The sequence below is a fragment of the Blastomyces gilchristii genome, assembly GCF_000003855.2.
Source record: "Blastomyces gilchristii SLH14081 genomic scaffold supercont1.13, whole genome shotgun sequence".
In the NCBI taxonomy this organism is placed as follows: Eukaryota; Fungi; Ascomycota; class Eurotiomycetes; order Onygenales; family Ajellomycetaceae; genus Blastomyces; species Blastomyces gilchristii.
The window spans coordinates 1,423,524-1,442,504 of record NW_003101670.1 but is presented as its reverse complement, the minus strand read 5'-3'; the positions used below and the strand labels follow the sequence as shown (position 1 = coordinate 1,442,504).

The following is an 18,981-nucleotide window of genomic DNA, read 5'->3' as shown; positions in this document are numbered from 1 at the left end:
TGGCAAACAAATCGTAGTGCGTCTCATCATGGTCGGGCTTCAATAAGCTGTTTTGTGTGAAGTCCCGGCTATCGTGACGTACGAGCATCAGTACAAAGCTTCCCCATATTGCCGACCCCGCAATGTTCCCAAAGAGGAAACTCAGGCGGCGGAGGCTGTGGCATGCGCCTTATGTAACCAACTTAATTTATTCAGAATAAGCAAGTCTCGGGCAAAATGCCTCCAGATGACAAAACAAAAAATAAAAATAAAAATAGCCAGGGCTCAAAATAATAAGTTACCGTTAAGATCAACCGGCCAGTTTTGAACAGGCCAAATCGTCTCTGAGGTTACCGGGAATGGATTATGATGTGGAAATGAATTCATGCCGAGAAGGTTGGGATTCCCGATTGGATATCCAGAGACATAGTCACCGACAGCCTCTAGATCCAACCAGGAGAAATCGTTCATTGGTGAATATTGCATATATGTCTGCTCTGGAAGTCTACTTGGGACTGTTCCTGTCGGGATATTTCCGTCCTTGCGCAGCGTCTCGTGGGTGTTAGATGACGATGAGGACGATGACTTGGGTTTCCAGAGAAGCTCGAGTAGCCGAGCATAGCGGGAGCCGATGTCGTCGGGCCCTGCACTCGCTCTATGAAGTCTGTCTGTCGTAAGGTTTATCAAATGTCGCACAGCTTGCTCCTCAGGAGGGTTCATTACTCCAAATGAGCGGGCCTAATGGAGACACGTTAACGAACCAGATCTAAGAATGCAAGGATTGGGGCAAGCCATTATTACCTTGTATAGGAATACAGCGGCATAAATGCTATATCTATTATTCAAAACGGTATTAGTTAAGGGATAGTACCCAAAGAACCAATTGATGAAGAAAGGTAAACTTACAGATAATATCTAAGAGGCATGAAATGTAAATGTTTCTCGGGATCAACATAGTTATTCAGAATTGTGAGGTATGATTTCGCGGCATCAACTGATGCGTATATAAAACGGGCATCCTGCATAGATGCAACGTTGCTAAATGCTGCCCGTAGGTGCTCTCTGTGACTTGGAGCATCTCCCTTGGGTTTGGAGGTGAGTGCTTGGGAAATTGCCGCTTGGAACGCAAAAGCGTTTGTGTATAGCCTCAGATATTCGTAAGACATCTGTAGGGTCACCTTGATGTGTTGAGAGCCTATGGGATTTTTGTATTAGCTGATTTCTTTGCTAAGAAAGCAAGGGATCCGCGAGTAGGCTTGAATGGTTGGACATACAGGTTAATGTGCCCCAATTCCGATTCCAGCGGTCAAGTGCATTTCGAAAGTCGTCGACGTATTTCACGTAATCTCCCATCAACATCATTTGACTGCTCGTGCGCATTCCTGAGTAGAGGACATCGTGAACGTTTCCGTACAACTGTGTGAGGTCCAACAGCGCTTGGAAGATCTTGGCGTAGTCTTCATCATCTGAAGTGAGAGGTTGTAGAGACGGAAAGTCTTTGCTAACAAGTCCCGTCATTGGGCCAGGGCCCCGCGACCAAAATGCTCGTCCGATGCGAACGGATATCAATCGATCCGAAATATAGCAGCTAGTCCATGCCAGTCGCTTCCGTCCGTCGACCTGCGCGTCGTTGGCGGGATCACTTCTGAAAGAAGTCCGATCAAGCCCAAGGAAATATCCCGAGCGTAGAGCTAGTCCCACGTGCATCCACGCTGCCCTATCTTCCTCTCCTCGCCCCACGGCTTCAATTTTCGGCCGTAGGCCTTGTGGTTCCCATTCGGCGAGGATCAGCAATGCTTCAACCGCCTCAACATCGCAATCTGTTCCAGCGGCAATGCCAGATATTAGTTCATGCATATACTTGGAGCAAACCTCATGAACCTGCGGGGTTTCGACAAGGTCCTTTGAGGCGATGGTAAGGACTGCGGTAAGCAGATGCTTTTCCTGTGACGCAAATGATTCTAGAGCAGCTGGATCAAAGTATTTTCGTGGAACAAGGGGAAGATAAGGATGGAAATTTTCCGCGTAACGCGTCACAAGCTGGGAAACAGTTTCACGGGTGAGGGACCTGTTCTTGATAAGGCGATATGCCTTGATTCCCGGCTCAGGGTCCTCATCTTCAACACCAGTTAGTCTAGTACGTCTTTTCGACTCTGAATAATGATCTCCGGTTTTATCGAGGTTTGCGCTTTCTGACCCTCGCTTGGCAACATTTGTCAGACACTGCCATGCGTCAGACGGGTTCCGTGGAACGGATCCGATTGCGCTGTCCGTAGTTGAGGCGGAATCATCGTCGTCGTCGATATTGATAGTGGAAGTGGTGGGTGGATCGGATCGTCCATAGTGATCTGGCGGATAAGGCTGCGGGAACGAATGGGGTTCTGAAGGACCAGAGACGCCGGTCGGAGGCAGTTGCAGCACTTTGGTGGGGGAGGAATTTGAATTCATCTCAATATTGGTAGTTTTTGGCTTGCGAATACGCCGCCCTCCTCTGTTAGAGCTACCCAGAACGCATTCACGATGGTCTCGCAGACACCGCTGACAAGGCGGAGTTCCTGGGCTTCCACTACTATCCCTATATGCCAAAGACCAGTCAGTCAGCGGTGGGGTCCGGCCCTCAAAGAACAATCTCCCCTGGGCCGAATATATCTGCTTGACCGGGGGGGAAGAGGGGGGGAGTGGTTTGTGTGAATGGCGAAGAAACAGGTGATGCCCATTCGACACGAGCTCCAGAGAGAAGGAGAACTCCCATCCCACTTACAAGTCGCATCTAGATTTGCGCTGGCGACAGTGCAAACAAGCTCTCGAGACGCGCTTCATGAGGTGTTCGGAGTGGGCCTTCAGCTTGCGTTTTGTAACCTTTTCGGTTACGCCATTACGGAGAGCCGTGGTGAGCATGACTGCTTAAGGATTAAGAAAGCACAGAACAAGTCGTCTCTTTCTCAACTCAACCTGCGAACCACAGGCATTAAAGCCAGCATTTAGCATTTGGCTGTTTCCTTCGCCCTCGCTTCTTTGCTGGGGATGCAGTGGTCCGTCTTGGCATTGGACGGGAGTTCCCTTGCTGCGCCGGTGCGTTGCGGTTGCGCATCAAGTGCTGGGAGGGCAAAGTCGCACGATCAGCAGTCCCGGGTCAGCAAGGAGAATTCTGGTCCGATATGAGATGCATCCGTGATAGCTACAGTAGCTAGTAAACTAGCAGTTGAGAGCCAAGTCGAGCGGGCTGGGCGGCGGGGGAGGGCCATTCATTATTGGCAACGAAGAGAATCGTTGCGTACTCTGTACAGAATGTCAGATTAGATGATGGGACGAGGTCCCTCCCTCCCCACACTAGCCCCAAGTGGGGAGCCCTAGCCGGGGACTCGGCCGCTAAGATCACACGCTGCAGCGGTACTGCGGCAGTGCAGCCCCAGCAAGTTGGCAACTTGGCAGCCGCCGTGCCATCTGGTTCCGGGTGTGTTTTGGCGAGTGGGCCCGCACGACCAGGCCAATAACGCCCCCGGGAGCTGGCGGTTGGCTGCCCTGGAGTTCCGCCTCTCTTTGAAGTTTGGGGGGTGGGGGCCCCTAGCCGCTGGGTGGGCTTGGTGGAGGCCCGAGCCGGACGGAGACTATTATTTTGGCAAACAACCTTAACTCACGCTTCTTCACTAAAGACTCTAAGAGTCACTACTAAGACTGACTAACTGGCCCTAGTGGGCGGCCCAGCGCAAATACCCTAAACAGACCAACCAACATCCTACTTATTGTTATTATTGGTGAAGGCAGTTCAGAAATGAAAAGCTGCTGAAACCTCTCTTTCTGCAATCTAAACATCAGGCTTCGTTTCCAGATTATTAGGATGGTGATGTGATGATGATGATGATGATGATTTTTCTTTTCTTTTCTTTTCTTTTTTTTTTTTTAATCAACTGTCTCGCCGATTTACGGATAGCCCAGGGGGGGGGGTTATACAGCATTGCCTCGCACCCTCAGAGCATATTCCTTTTATACCAGGCTGGAACTCACGCCAACATACGATCCGTAAGGTAAATCTGCACAGTGCTCGTACCGCTGAATGTATGTACATACATGTACATGTACATGTACGTGTATCTGCATGGATCGAAGACTTTGGCCTCTGTCTGGAAAACGAATAATAAAACGGAGTCTGCTCTCTCAATCTGAAGTTCAGGCGTCAAAAGAGAACAGTTCCTGCACCACCATCACCTGTCCCTTTCATCTGGACCCAAGCCCTGCCCAACAAGCCACCAGCAAATACCCGTGGTCAGAGGACCCAAAAATGCTGCTGAATAATGGCAGTGATGGGGAGAACCAAGTCAAGTGTCCTGTGTTGCACTGGCCTGTTGTTGTTTCTTTGCTTTTTCCTGTGACATTTTCAGATGTAGGAAATGCCTGAGTATTGGCGCGTCGGGTGAGATGTCCGGCAAGCACTCGAGCGTTGAATGGAAAAGAAAATGGAATTCCAGATCTCGATCCGGAGGAACTCAGAGGAGAGCAGAGAGCACTGCGTTGTTGGCTGATGCCGGTTAGGCTATAGATGCGTTTGAATGAATTTTTAGTGCTCCTTTAAACTTCATGCCATCGACTGGTTCGGAATAATTAGGTTCTCATGCTGGCGCTATAACGACGTAGCATCTACGCAGTAAGTCATATTTTTCAGAATCAGCTTTCCTATTCAGGCTCGCGGACTTCAATTCGATCACATTTGTGGCTGGTTAAATGGTCAACAACTAGCGCGCTGACTGCCCGTTCTTCATAAGTTACTCCTTTGAAGTGTGCCTCTGCCGGGTTTCAACGGGTTTGTGGCTATCCCTGATAAGAACTGAGAAAGAGAGGAGGACAAGCGGTTCTAGGTCAAGCTTTTATTCAAGAGCACCGAAAAACGGCCCAACTATGTACGATTATGCCGTGCTTCCTTTCCTCGGGGTTCTCACGATATCGTGTATCGCAAGTGAGTGGGGGAGGGGAGCTCCGAATGGAACATCCACAACAGATATGTGGTGTGGTGTGCAAGGGAGTAACTATTTTCCTTTCCCTTTTCATTCTCTTTTCTTTTCTTTTCTTTTCTTTTCTTTTCTTTTCTTTTCCTTTTTTTCATTTCTTCTTTTTTTTTTTTTTTTTTTTTTTTTTTTTTTTTTTTTTTTTTTTTTTTTTTTTTTGGGGTTTTCACAATATGCTAGTGATGCCAACGGTTGATGCCATTGCTACCCACCAATGACTATTGTTTGCGTCATGAATACCCTACTGCTGCACTCCGCGCCGTCCAATACCGTCGTGAATTCGAGTCGAGCACCTTTTGTGTCTTCATTCAACGAGACGGCGAACTGGCCCCGTTTTGTTCAGGACGAAGTACTCCGTACATCTAATGCATCCATTCCGAGGTCAATGCACCACTGACCGGAGACGCCCCAAAAACTCCACAGGATACATACAAACAAAAGTGAATTTCATAGTTTACTGCACCCTCTCGGCCCATTTAGCAAACGCGGGGAGCTTAAAGCGTTCCTCAAGTGTCAGGCCAACTCTTCAAATAATCCAGCCACTACTGCAACTTTGGTGGGTTTGGTTTGGTTTGGACCAATGTTGGCCTGCAGGAAATCTACGAACCCATGGAAATTGACTCTACCCGTCGATTGTTCGAGGTTTTTAAACTTTCAAGCGAGCCAGGATTATTTCACCTCGCTGAGATTTTCATTTTCTGAGGTCCAGTGGGCTGGCGCCACGATATTTTGGACCACCCCTGAAGAAAAACTAGATCATCAAGGCGCAATAATAAGCGTCGGAAGGGAAAATGGTTTGCTGTCCTGACTCGAACCCCTCCTCCTCCTCCTCCTCCTCCTCCTCCTCCCTACAGCGTAGATTCTCATCGTTGCCATCTCCCAACCCAGATGTGAGTTACACTTGGCGGCTGTTCAACGTGCACCCAGGAAAAAAGAAATCTAATAGGAAGCCTCTGTCCTTCCCATCACCAACCGCTGAACTCTCCCCAGCCGTTGCTTGTGCACACACAACACTGTGCAAGTCAGGATAGGGTAACCTAACAAACGCTTCCCTCTCTAACTCTTCCCCACCTAACTCACTCCCTTTAGCGTTTTCCCCCTAGGAAAGAGTGTGATATGCAATGTAGCACAGAATATAACGGTCCGGACTGGTCACACGAGCCTAACCCACCCTGCTTTCAACACACCAACCCCCACACACGTGAAGGTCCTGAAGAATCTATTTATTTTTGGTGGTGTTTCTGGTTGCCCAGTTCTAATATATATATATATATATATATATATAACGATATACCCCATCTACACATATGCCGTTACACCCTGGGGATCAATAGGGTGGACACAAGGTATGTTGCACTGCTGTGGTTGGATTCGATCGTACGAGAATGAAGAGGTTGATCCAATTGCTTCAAAAGAAATATCAACGGGAACAGTAACAGCAGCAACGGTAGCAGGATGGAACAGCGGGGCTATCTGTACTCATCTAAAAAGATGATGGGCTGATTTTTTAGTTTTATTTTTAGTTTTTATTTTGGCCAACAATATCACACTCAAAACATCTCAATCTCATAGGCTGGTAGTGGGTAGGACTGTTCATCCTAAACCAAGACTACAGAGCACTCGACTAGCTACCATGTAAATCTTCAAAACCATGCCCTATCCCCCTCCCCCTTATCTCTTACCCCGCAAGTACGAAGTATGAAATAAGAAATCGAAAATGATATACCAAATTCTATACTCAAAGAGGAATATGGATATAAATCCCATAATTTCAAACCATTTCTTGATTCGTTTAGTCAAAAGGTGCTTCCTTTCCCTCTCAGCCAAACAAGGCTGGCTAAAAAAAGCGAAGATGGTGGCCCCCAATTGAATTGGGGTCCAATCACATTTTTTTTTTTTTCATCATGCAGAGCATTTTCTTGGGTTTAGTTTTTTAATTTTCATGTCTTTGCTTTCTCAGCCCACCACCCACCACCAGACTGCATGTGCAGCTGGAGTACGGAGTAGTCCGCACTAATAATAAGATTCCCCCCTTACTCCGTAGTTACTTTCTCAGACAGCCTCGTAGAGATTAAAAAAAAAATACCCACCAGTAAGGCCCGTCCCAGATTCACTTCGCACGCCGGAATGTAGGTAGTCTGTATCCTGTAGCTGTCAGTTGTATATGTATGACCGCGTTCCTGGCCCGCTAACCACCCACATACACACACGCATACGCGCAAGGGTTATTAGCAATTCGAACGTTATCAGATATGCAGACTTTTGCATGGGAAAAGTTTTAATGAGAAGAAGTTGATATAAATTGAAGCCAGGAGAGAAAGGACGGCAGTTGGTGGTGGAATATGAGTAGAAGAAGTAGAAGCAGAGGAAGAGGAGATAGACAGATTCGGATACAATGCGGCAGAGAGCCTGAAGAGTCATGACTGTTCCCCAAAGATGAGAGCGTTTTTCAATAACCGGGGAGTAGTGCCACGAGAAACCGCGGGCGGAGGGAGCCTTTTTTTTTTTTTTTTAACAAATGCCGACGATGAAATATTAATAGCTCTACGGCCCCCATTTGCCGGGCGGGAGTTCTTCACGGGACTTCTTGAGAGGATTAGCTAATGGCGCGGCCATAGTTATAAATTCTCAAAGAAGATGTTTTGGTATTTGGAGCCGTGATGAGTTTCGGGTTTCGGTCTGGTTGAGCTGGGCGTTTATGTCTGTAGGTTATCATTTTTGATGGAACACGAACACCCATGACCCATCGTGGAAGGGGGTGGTGTGTATAGATGGGCTAACTCTCACGTCCGTAGGTTGACCATCAGCTCTCTTCTCCCGAGTCGACTGCGTGTCCGGCGGAGAATATATTGCATGCGCCCTTGACCTGCACATGAACATACATCCGAAGTACAGTACAGTACATCTTTCCCGTGATCGTTCACAAGTATCCGCAGCTCAGGAACGAAGAGACGAAGGGCAGGTCGACCTCTCCCTTTCCTGCTCCACCGAGACTACAGTACTCGAGTTCGAAAAAAAAAAAAAAAAAATCATTTCTGGTTATCTCCTACACTGCGGGGAGACTCCCTCCCCGAGTCCAAACCCATTATTAATAGATAAAAAGAAAAACGGCAAAGGCACTGCACGTGCCCGGCCAGTTCCCAGGCGGGGAGCATCATGAATCGGTAGGGGTTCGGACATGAAAAAAGAAGAGCGCATCCGTCAAAAAGAGTCTCCCGATTTAATCAATTATGCACGTGCGGATGGCCACAGGCGGACCGGGAAAGTAGAGAGAGGTTCAACTAGACAGGCCGCGCGCTTGCTGCATTGCTTTTTCGACTGTTCACCGTTTTCAGACTTCGGTACATCGCTGCGCGATGGATAAGGGCTAGGTCAGTAGGAGGGGTAGTATCTTGTCCAATATGGCACGTGTGTAAAGGAATTTTCTTTCAACAGTTCGCTCATTTCTGTCGGGGCCCGTTTGAGATGGAGCAGGCAAGTCAGTATCCTTGGTTGAACCTAGTACCAAACTATTTGGTATTTGGTGGCTGCCGCGTTCGCCCTGTCTGGATGTTGCGAATTGGGTGGTGAGCTTCGCATATTCCATACCCACGTTTATTTTCTATTATTTTTTATTTATTTTGTTTTCCGTGGGTTTTGCCTTTTGCCGTCAGCGCCTGCCAGGGCTGATCTGCTGCATGGATTATATATATCCAGATGCACGGTGTGAAGGATATCCTGGAGATAACACGACTAAGATCGCCATCTCGAATTCGATTGGGCTTATGCAGGTAGAAGACAGGGCAGGGGAGAAAAAAAAGGAAATCAGGGGGTCGCGCGAGGAAGTGGCTGTCTAGATAAATTGACGTAACGCCTATGCGCATGCACATTCGCATGCGTACTGTATGTACTGTATGTACATTACGTATGTACGTACGTGCGTGCGGATGCAGAACAGGGTAGTGGAAGCAGAGGGCCTCACCGCTCCTGTTAATCTCATCGAGGGCGTTCTTCTTTGTTATTTCTTTGATTCTTCATAGTTTCTCTAGCATATATGAGCGACAAAAGTCGGTGGAGAGACTTTTTGTTGATTCATTTGGCTTCGATTCAAGGTGTTGTCTTCGGGATGGGATGTGTTCCTTGGGAATGGAGATTTGGCGTCTTTCAGACGCATGCTGTGAGGATTTTGAGCAAAGAATAATTGGATAAAAGGTAGATAATTTAGATATCTCGTAGTATCGCTTGGGCTTGCGGAGGGCCGCCATGTTCATATGAATTGGTTCTACTCTTTGTCTGCCCGGAGATATATTAGCATCGGAATGGAAAATCTGGCCAAACATTCGTATACTCACCTGGAAAATACTGAGTCGGTTGGAAATAACTTTTCTTTTCAAAGCATACTTTATTCTACTCAATGTTCCTCGCTGTTGGGATTCTCAATGGGGGGGGCTCTTGAGTGTTGAACTGATGTTGATTCAGGGTCAAGGCGCGCTAGTTAATAGCGCGAGTGGCGGCGCTTAGCTGCTACGCTAACTAAGTTGCGCCGGGGCCTAATTGAACACAACCACCGTTCAATGTTAGACTACTCCGTTCAGAGTACTCCGTAGGGATGTTTCATAGCGTTACATTTTGCCCATATGACAATTACTCTGCTTTTCATCGTGCCAAGTCTATAGGACAGACAGCACAGGCGCTCATGCTAGGCACTTAATTATTTCATTCTGTGGGTTTGGTCAGTTCCAAATCCAATCGATGAAAATCACAAGCTGATATGATGACAGTGTTTGTTATTTTTTTACAGAGGATGTTGATTAGCACTAAGAATTGAAAGTTGTAACTATCCTCTCTTAACCAGGGAGGTTAATGCCTGTGGCGCCTGAAAACCAACTACAGCACAGCTTAACTAGAGCTAGCTTAAAATTTTTTGATAGGATCCTCCGTACAATCACATTCTATCTGACATATCATCACATGTTTTTCAAATGTGTGTCTTGTTAACTTCATTTTATTTAAACCCGTGGCTTTAAGTTTGACAGCCAGATCAAACATTTAAGGTGCCACACGCACTCACTGAATACCGCTTGATGATGGTGGTTGAACTTCAAGAGGTTTGGATTCAATTCGAATTTATCCTCCACAGCTACAGAATGACAAAGGAAATAAGATACATTCTGCCTAGGCAAGCATCTAAACAAGGGTGTTCTCAACTAAAAGTGACTCCTTTAACCATGCAGCCTGTGAGCTGAGCTCTGTTCAATCCTTCAAAAGCATACTTCAGTTACAATACCGCCATCACTTACCTATCCCACGACCACTCATCGGCCAGGGAGCGCAGGGGCATCAGCACGACCACACCCTCATCCAAGAGACTAAAGTTTCCCTCCTCAACCTCGAATACGATTCCCAGCGTACTAGGATTGAAGCGAATAGCACCATAATTGCTATCGTCGGTTGAGACGAGTGCTCCACAGCATGTTGAAGTCACCGGAGCTCGTATGATATGGGCCCAAGGCAGCGAAGAGAATGAAAATGTTCCCGGAGAGCTGAGATGGTTGCTGTCATTCCTATTCCGGAAGAACGGCAAATATTGGGGCTCGCGGCGGAGTGCTTCTTCCTCTTGGATGACTTCAGGACTGAGATGGTACTCCCTGTGTGGGATACAGACAGGTTCAGGCTAGGTGTAAAACCCGGCTAGGAATTTCATCCGAGAGCTGTTCAATGGTGGGTTTTCTAGAGGTCCTGCATAACAAAATGGATGACCCGCCCTAGGTGTGGTTCGTTCTCCATGCCATCTACGGGATCAATACTCCGTACGTTCCCTACCTGTTGTTCAAGCGGTTGCCGCTTCACAAAGCTAGAGGATCAACAACCGCTCTGTAATCAATACAAACGCTCATTTCATCTCCATATATCTCCGGGGGTTAGTACAGGTACTGTACAAATGTTGCTAGGAAACAAAAATCTGACATATATGGAATGGTTCGGCCCTTTAGCTACCAAGTAAAGACAGATAGATGGTGATTGAGTCTTGTGCCTCAGTATGCTTACATTCCCTCCATATTTTGCCACCCTTCCTGCACTCTGCATTTTAAATCGCCCACGTTTACCCTAGAGTCTAGAGGGTTGTTTAGACAATGTTCTGGTGAGGACGAGGCCCCTGTCGTACTGCCAAAACCTGCAGCGCACTCACCATTTTCATCTTGGCGTCAGGTGCGTTCATTCATACGGCCCTCATTCTAATAACCACGCACGTTCAACGACCAGTAATTTCTTGCTGACCCACAGGTTACGATGCTGCCGCCAGGATGCAGATTCTGACCTTGATTCTTCGATGCCCCCAGCGGCACCACAACGGTCGCGGGCCAGCCACCGTTTACTCTGCTCCTTCTAAGCCTATAAATACCCCGTCATCATGACAGCCAACTTGAATCGACTTATCATCTTTAATTGCTCTATACCACCGAATACCCTAATATCTACACTGGATTCTTTAAAGCTTCCTATACATTTCGTCTCTTCAACACCTTCCCTTAAGTCAGGCCTCTCCTAATCCTTGGATTATCATGTCATCAGAGGAAGATGACGCCTGCTCTGATGTCCCCATTATCTTCAACAATGGGTCAGAGTCAGGTAGTGACTACTCAGAGACTGATGATTCAGGGGATGAACTACAGAACATCTTAGATGGTGACCAGGCCTATGATAATGAGGTGTTGTATCCTCCAGAACACTACCATGCAGAGGCCAGCCAACTGGATGTATCTCGGCTTCAACAGCAGAGATACAGTCCAAAGACACTGAAGAGGCTAGAGGAGGCAAGGAGCTATTGAGATTGGTAAGAATGCACAGACCTTGATATTGATATATTGTTGAATAGAAATTGATCAAATTTCACAGTGTTTCCCTGGATAGATATTGTTGGTTTCAGCGCCGGGATCCAGCCGGCTGCTTTCACTCATTGGCCACAGCAGAGGAAATTGTCCAGTACCTCAAGGGGCTTTTCAGCTGGCGCTGTGACCTACGGCGGGGCAAGAATGGACGACGGACACCTGGCATCCGATATAAGAGTTCACTAGAGACATTCTGGAAATGCTGGCATCTTGTGTATAAGCAAGAAACCGGGAATGGCCTCACTCAAGAAACCATCAGACAGATTGAAGATGTAAGAGGCTAATCCTTCACTGTCTCTAATTTTAATTAATCAACTCTAGGTTCTCAGCATCATTGCAGAAGAAAAGAAGCTTCTCCTCATTCACCAACCAATGGTGATGATGTATATTGAGGATGTAGCAGAGTTCGCCTGAGTACTTCTAGCAATGATGGAGATGACATTTGTAAGTGGCTGGCTGTGAATCCAGATGCTCCTCTTCTGTCAGCTAGCAGCAATCACGGCAAGCTGACCACAGGCATTGCTAGACCTTTGATATCGCCATCTAGAGCTAAGGCTGATTCGTGACCCAGATGGTGGCTGACCTAGGTTGTTTATCTACCTAACGCCTGAATTTATCAAGACATTCCTTGGGAAAAAAGAACTGTATGTTTGACCTGTATCTTTTCGCGTTCAGCTTCTGTATTTGGTTTCATCCTCTGAGTATTCAAATCAATAATGGTGAAACCTGATTCAGCGTCGTGTTTCAGTGTGGTGTTTGGCACTCAGGAATGAAGAAGTGACTGCTCTTGATATATCCATATGATACACTGCATAGGAATACATTCCTGATCCCTGAGATTATATATGATCCGACTTTGGTCCTAAGCCCCCATGTCTTTCTCCTCAGTATGTTGTTCCGGCTCAAGGCATTCAGAAGCATATGCAAAGACCAACCGACTATCAACTGCCCTGAGAACCTTTACAGCCTAGGCATTCTAAAAGGGCTAAATCAACAGGATCTAAAATTAAAGGATGAGCTCCTGGATCAATTTGTGTTCTGCCAGGCAGTCCAGGAAGCACATGGAGTTCGCATAGCCTTGGAAAAATGGTTAACAGCAGCGAGCGTCCGCTATCGCATGAAGCGAGCAGGTGAGATCACAGGTTTTGAGCAGGTTACAAAGCTGTACTGTATTTGATACAGATCGGCTAAGGCGTTTAATGATAGTTGTAGGTATTCCTTAATCCATAATGAAATGATGTGAGCATTCCTGACGAAGTTTGGATTGACAGCGGATGTGACCAATGAGCTCCAGAATGTGATGTTGCAGCACAGTAACATCAACACCTTTGTGCAGCACTATAGTGTTGGCATACATGTCGACGCCCAAGCGATTGTCCGCGGCCTCACTCCTCAAACGAAGCTGATGCGTTTTGCTTGCTCAATGAGCTGGTCAATCGATCCTCAGCGTCCCTTCAAGCTGACGAAGGAACAGTCTGATTCCGTCAATGAATTAGACTGCATACATGTGCTACAGGACAAGGTTAACAAGCGGTGGAAGTCTCGGGACCAGCACTGCTATGAATATGAAGAGGCCAAACAACAATTCGAACAGGCTCTCATCGACACAAAAGATGATATACCATGTCAGAAATGTAGCAGTGAGTACAACAGATCTCTCAATACCAATCTAAAATGCCAGAATCGTCGATGTACCTACTGTAAATTGAGGAAACATTGTAAACAAGCAGAAGTGCAGCACAAACATGCAGGTCAAGCTTATCAACATACTCTCTGGGAATTGCAGAGTGAGAAACAGCAACAATGCAATTGTATGGTGCAGGAAAACCTTGAACAGTACAAGAACAATCAACCGGTGATCGATAGTCAAAGGCAACTTTCAGGCAAGATGGTGGATGAAGAGGTGATCGATGTACTACAGCGGTCAGGGTATATGACACCGCAGCACCTTATCCTGATTGACACAGTCCTCACTAGACCAGCGCCCACGGTTGAGGCCGAGTACCGGCGGCAAATAGCTGCTATCAACACGGTGACAGCATTCTGCAATGTAGAAGAGGGTGCCCCTTCTCAGAGGACAATCTGCCTACTGAAAAAGCGAGTCGCTCCAGATGTAGCTTCTTCCATGCACAGTAAGAAACAGAAGCACTCCCTGGAAGATGAAACTGCTGTCGCTCTCCGCGAAGCTATCACATCAGTGCAAGTAGATTCACCGGATCAACGGCCGGAGATCTGTTTCCTCTGTGTTGGAAATCCTAACCTCCAGCTAGCCAAGAGGACCAAGAAGTACCATGACCCAGGGTCTCTAACTAGGCATTTTCGGCGAAAGCATGTTGACCGCCTTGGGTCAGGGTTCCGAGGTTCTAAGTGCAAGGAAAATAAGATGCATCTTATGAATCATGCAGAGTCTAAGCATGGTCCTGTTTCGCGGACGCCCCTGTAATTTCTATATATATAATTCCCCATTTGAAGTCTATTAAAGCTATTAATATAACGCAGATTAGATCTTTCGTGCAGTCTATAGCTTGCAACCTAACCATGTTTCTCCTGTTGGCTTGGCCGTTTCTGGTATTGCAATAAAGTTGCAGCGTGGCTCGAGCCGTGGTGAATATGTCAAATCATTGCATTTCCTTTGCCCCTGCTAACTCCTCACTACATGGATATAGGCGATTTGATACTTAAATTCGTGTAGGTTAGCCAGTATTTACGATAAAGGCAACAGCCATCAGGGTTCTCTATCCGCGGAATCTTCTATTTGTCTCTGATGGTCAAGTTGCGGTTTGTGACAAACTGCAACTCTACCACCATCACGTGAAATTCGGCTGCAGGATGATTTTTGGGTCATCCCTATGATCGATTTCTTTGCTGCAACTAGGAACAATGTGGTTACCAGCACGCATTCACATTTGCATGAAATACAATGCAGCGTCACAACTTTGATACAAACCAGCCAGAGCTAACCTGCAACCCTTAGAATACCTCATTTTGTGTAGTTTGTGGACACAGTCCTGGAAGTCACTGGTACACTTCTGATAACAGGTTAGGTATTGGCTCTGGGTTTAGGATAGCTTCATCTATATGCTGATACCACAGACTCTGAGCTGTGATCTGAGAGTGCATAGTGTATTATCTACACTGGTGAATTATTTGTATGACTTATACCATGCGACCTAGATTTTGTCGCTGTCACAAGACTGCCTCTAATTTTCAGTGACTTTGGATGCAAAAATTTTACAGCAACTGGCACATGCCTTACTTGAAACATCTCTAATCATCTTTGAGATTCCATGACCTTCTTTTATTTCATTTCCCCGCATTTCTCCTCACACCTGAGGTTACTTCACTCTCCTTCTCACTCATCATTTATTTTTCCTCTCACACCCACTTGTTGTTGCAAAGCAAAACCTTAGGTGTTATAGATATTCAATAATAGAAGGTTAATTCCCTTCAAGTTTGTCACAATTTTACTCTAGCTACTCTCTTATTAGGGTTGAGGTAATAGTTTGAGGCAAAGTACCCCAAGTCTCTGACGGCACCATGAGACCAAAATGTTGACAATTTGCATTCTCTGGAAATAGTGATGACGAGTATATTACTTATCTGGAAGATTGTCTATCAGCTTTAATTGATGAATATGGCTTCGCTGCTGCCCAACAAGTGATCCCAGATCTAGCAATCATCACACCTAGTGTTCCTACTATTGAACAGGCACTAGGGATTGTTCAATATGAGCCGGCATCTGATACTCACCATGCGGTTGATCAGAAACAGAAATCGATCGCGCACTTCTTTGCCCTTGAAATGCCTGAATATATGGGCTCAAGTCTTAGTCTTTCACTTTCCAATTCTTTGAATGGCTTAACATGTAGACTGTCTGACATAATGCCTCCTTCATTTCTAATAGATACTGAGCAGCAGGAGAACTTTTTGTCACCTTGTCCAGAGGACAGCACTAGCTCAGAAAAAGAACCTCGCCGGACTGAACTGACACAGGGATCTGTAGACACTGAGTCGGCAACTAATGACAACCGATCAGCCATAGAGAATGATGATTCAACGGATGATGTTGAATCATTGCTAACCCCACACCTGCCGAATTGTAACCCCCGAAGAGTTGATTCCGCCCGGAAAGTGAAAAGAAGGCGGATGAATTTTTGGACTAGCCCGATCGCTGGTTGTATACCCACAGAGGAAATGATAGAACCTGATAGCCTGTACTGCCTGTTGATTCAGCAATGCGGGAAAGACCATAATGAAGAGGTTCCACGCCTCGTGAGACTCTTTTATGCCATTGCAAGCCCGTACGCATTCAAGCAGCTTGCTGAAGCCTGTAAATCAGCCCGACTGCAAGAGCATAATACCCTGTCACAATTCCCAAGTGATGATCAAATGTTGATGAACACATTAGATGTTTTAGATTCGAAATCTACGCTCCGTACTTTACTTCGGCGGTTTTTCTTGGTACGTCTGCTAGACAGCCGGAACCAAAGTGAGAATAGCTTCAAAATTAGGCGCACTCAATCTGCCCCAGGCCGGGACTGCAAAAACAAAGACCGAGCCAGGGACTCTCTTTCCGGTCGTCCTGATTCGAATGCTGTTCAAGACCTTCTATTTAAGTTCTATCCCCATATCAAGCATGTTGAAAAATGGTCCGTTGAGTATAAGGAAAAACATACCAAGCTAAAAAACCGGCTTAAATGGGCACGTAATTGGTATCTGCTGCGCCAGAAATTTTCATCAGGACTGCTGGCTTTAGTACCATGTGGAGATGAGCTGCGGATAGGCATTGACTGGTGTGTTGCTATGTTGCCAAAAGTGAACGCGTGTTAATATTTTCTAGGTTCCAAACGATACCGATCCGTCTATTTTCAATCTTCCTGGATATTCTAGACAAATATCGAGGAGAATTTCTGCGGAACATCGGCGATTTAATCTCCACCGACATTGAAGTGGTGCTATGTGGCAGCCATAATGGGTTGATGTATGGATTCAAGCACGAGGATACTGAACAACTTTTAATAGAGTGTATGGACTCAGGTCATCTAATCAATCTATGTCAGCAGGGCAATGTTACAGAATGTTCTTTTTAAAGTGATTGCATACAATTGTTAATCCATGTATATGTGGCAACCTTTCCCAACAGCTTGCACTGGGTAAAAATTCGAGCGAGACTTTTAACTACAGAACTTACATAAAGATTACAGTGTTGCAGTTTGTGACACTCCATCAGGAAGCAGAAAACTTGAATCTTTCAATTCACTCATTTATTCATCCATTCAGCTTATCAATCAATCAAAAAGTATGTATAACTGATTCATAATCAATTAAATAAATAGATAAATTCATATAGAATATAAAGAGATATTTTACAGAATTTTAAAATATATTAAGATAAAAATATTTAATAATTGATTTTAAATTGATTTTAAATTGATTTTGAATTGATTTTAAATTAATTATTAATTAATTATAGTAATAAAAATAAATTCAATCTATATATTTAAGTAATTAATAATTGATTGAAAATCAATTAATAATTAATTCAGTGTAAATTATATAAATACTTACTTTATTATTAAATTTAAGAATAATTTCAGTATTAAATTAATTTTAAATTGATTTTAAATTGATTTTGAATTGATTATAGAATTGATTATTAATTAATTATAGTAATAAAAATAAATTCAATTTATATATTTATAAGAAATCCTGCTTCTTATAGATTCTTTACCTCTATTTCTATCTCTTATGTAATTAATAGAGTTAGTAGCTCTTGACTACATATAACTATATAAACTGAAGTTCATGAATACTATTTATAACTCAGCTTGAATACTATTATATATTTAATCTCTATATTTTATCTTTCTACTATAAATACTTCTAGTAGTTAACAGTATATATTATATTAAGCTGTAAACATCTGAATAATCATCTGTGAGTACTTATTCTTATATTTTAAGCTCAGTCAGTCAGTAACTGTCTATTATAACTGAAAGAACTAGAAACTTGTATACTTCAATTTCTATAAACTCTACTGCAGATACTCAGAAGCAGTCATCTGAATTATAAATAACTCTTATAAAAGAAGTCTTAGAGAACTTATTAATTACTTACAGAATATTATTCTCTATATCTATGATAGAGAAACTCTCTGAACTCATAAATAAATTAATCTTAGTAAAGAACATTCTTGAGTATCTTCTACAGAATTAAGCTATTTTTCTATAAGAAATATTTACTATCTGTAAACATTCTTAAACTGAGTCTCTAGATATAATCTTCAGAGATATCTATAAACTGAGAAGAAACTTTCTTAAGCTGTAATTACTTAAGATTACTTATTAAATCACAATCTATAAAAGCTTTTATCAGTTTGTATTTGAAATTGACTCATAAGCCTGACTATATAATATAAAAGATGAAGAAGTTATTATCTATATAATAACAGATCTCTACTATACTGAAGTTAAGAACTAACTGAATTATCTAGAAAATAATTATAAGAGATTTCACTGATTTATTCTCAAGATCTATTTAAAGAATAAGTTAAAAGACTCTATAAACTGAACAGAGAACATCTGAACTGTAATTACTAATATTAGAAAAAAAGATAAGAAATCTGATAAAGACTACTTACAGTACTTTATAAAATTATAATATAAATTAAGATCTGTGAAAATAGAGTTCTGAAATAAGATCTGAATAATAATATTTATAAAAAGACTAAATAAAGATATATAGAATAAGCTTATTAAGTAAGACTCTAAGCTCTTAACTCTGAAGAAACTGATAACTCTCATTCATTACTTATAAATCACTGTAAGAGTCATAGATCTGTAAAGAGTAAATCACTGATTAACTCTATAAGAATCAGAATAATAGAGAACAGATTTATCAGAGAAAGATAATAAGATATAGAGAGATTTATATCTGACTACTGAGTAGAGAGAAAGAGCTTTATAAGCTTCTATAAATAAAGTATATAATAGAGAGATTAAGAAAAAGTGACTCTGCTTCATCTATTCTAAATCAGAATATCTTTATATAAACTATCTGAATAAATTAAAATAGAAATTTAAGAAGTTATAAACAGAGTTAGTAACAGTCTTCTTAAGAGTTTTAAAGTTAAT

The 18,981-nt window shown here is 43.8% G+C and overlaps 5 protein-coding genes across 5 annotated transcripts; 3 read left to right on the top strand and 2 right to left on the bottom strand.

Annotated features, from left to right (window-relative positions):
- Positions 1-264: 264 nt before the first annotated feature.
- Positions 265-2,877, bottom strand: BDBG_06384 (C6 transcription factor; the record flags this gene model as incomplete). Its single annotated transcript, XM_002623490.1, has 5 exons — positions 265-717; positions 781-814; positions 886-1,174; positions 1,254-2,554; positions 2,741-2,877. 5 exons carry the CDS (start codon positions 2,875-2,877, stop codon positions 265-267), a joined length of 2,214 nt encoding a protein of 737 aa, XP_002623536.1.
- Positions 2,878-4,047: 1,170 nt separating this feature from the next.
- On the top strand, positions 4,048-4,143 carry BDBG_17375 (uncharacterized protein; the record flags this gene model as incomplete). Its single annotated transcript, XM_031725110.1, has 1 exon — positions 4,048-4,143. One exon carries the CDS (start codon positions 4,048-4,050, stop codon positions 4,141-4,143), a length of 96 nt encoding a protein of 31 aa, XP_031579394.1.
- A 2,216-nt stretch (positions 4,144-6,359) lies between these two features.
- Positions 6,360-11,157, bottom strand: BDBG_06381 (uncharacterized protein; the record flags this gene model as incomplete). The annotated part of the gene is made up of 5 exons (XM_031722587.1): positions 6,360-9,251; positions 9,311-9,508; positions 10,259-10,632; positions 11,007-11,066; positions 11,149-11,157. 4 exons carry the CDS (start codon positions 11,155-11,157, stop codon positions 9,454-9,456), a joined length of 498 nt encoding a protein of 165 aa, XP_031579393.1. The 3' UTR covers positions 6,360-9,251; positions 9,311-9,453.
- A 364-nt stretch (positions 11,158-11,521) lies between these two features.
- BDBG_06380 (uncharacterized protein) lies at positions 11,522-14,501 on the top strand (the record flags this gene model as incomplete). Its single annotated transcript, XM_031722586.1, has 7 exons — positions 11,522-11,716; positions 11,746-11,793; positions 11,836-12,120; positions 12,170-12,223; positions 12,470-12,492; positions 12,665-13,017; positions 13,120-14,501. The coding sequence occupies 7 exons, from the start codon at positions 11,522-11,524 to the stop codon at positions 14,289-14,291; spliced, it is 2,130 nt and encodes a 709-aa protein (XP_031579392.1). The 3' UTR covers positions 14,292-14,501.
- A 111-nt stretch (positions 14,502-14,612) lies between these two features.
- On the top strand, positions 14,613-17,073 carry BDBG_06379 (uncharacterized protein; the record flags this gene model as incomplete). Its single annotated transcript, XM_031722585.1, has 5 exons — positions 14,613-14,626; positions 15,427-15,713; positions 15,753-16,178; positions 16,257-16,641; positions 16,689-17,073. 5 exons carry the CDS (start codon positions 14,613-14,615, stop codon positions 16,936-16,938), a joined length of 1,362 nt encoding a protein of 453 aa, XP_031579391.1. The 3' UTR covers positions 16,939-17,073.
- Positions 17,074-18,981: the final 1,908 nt, after the last annotated feature.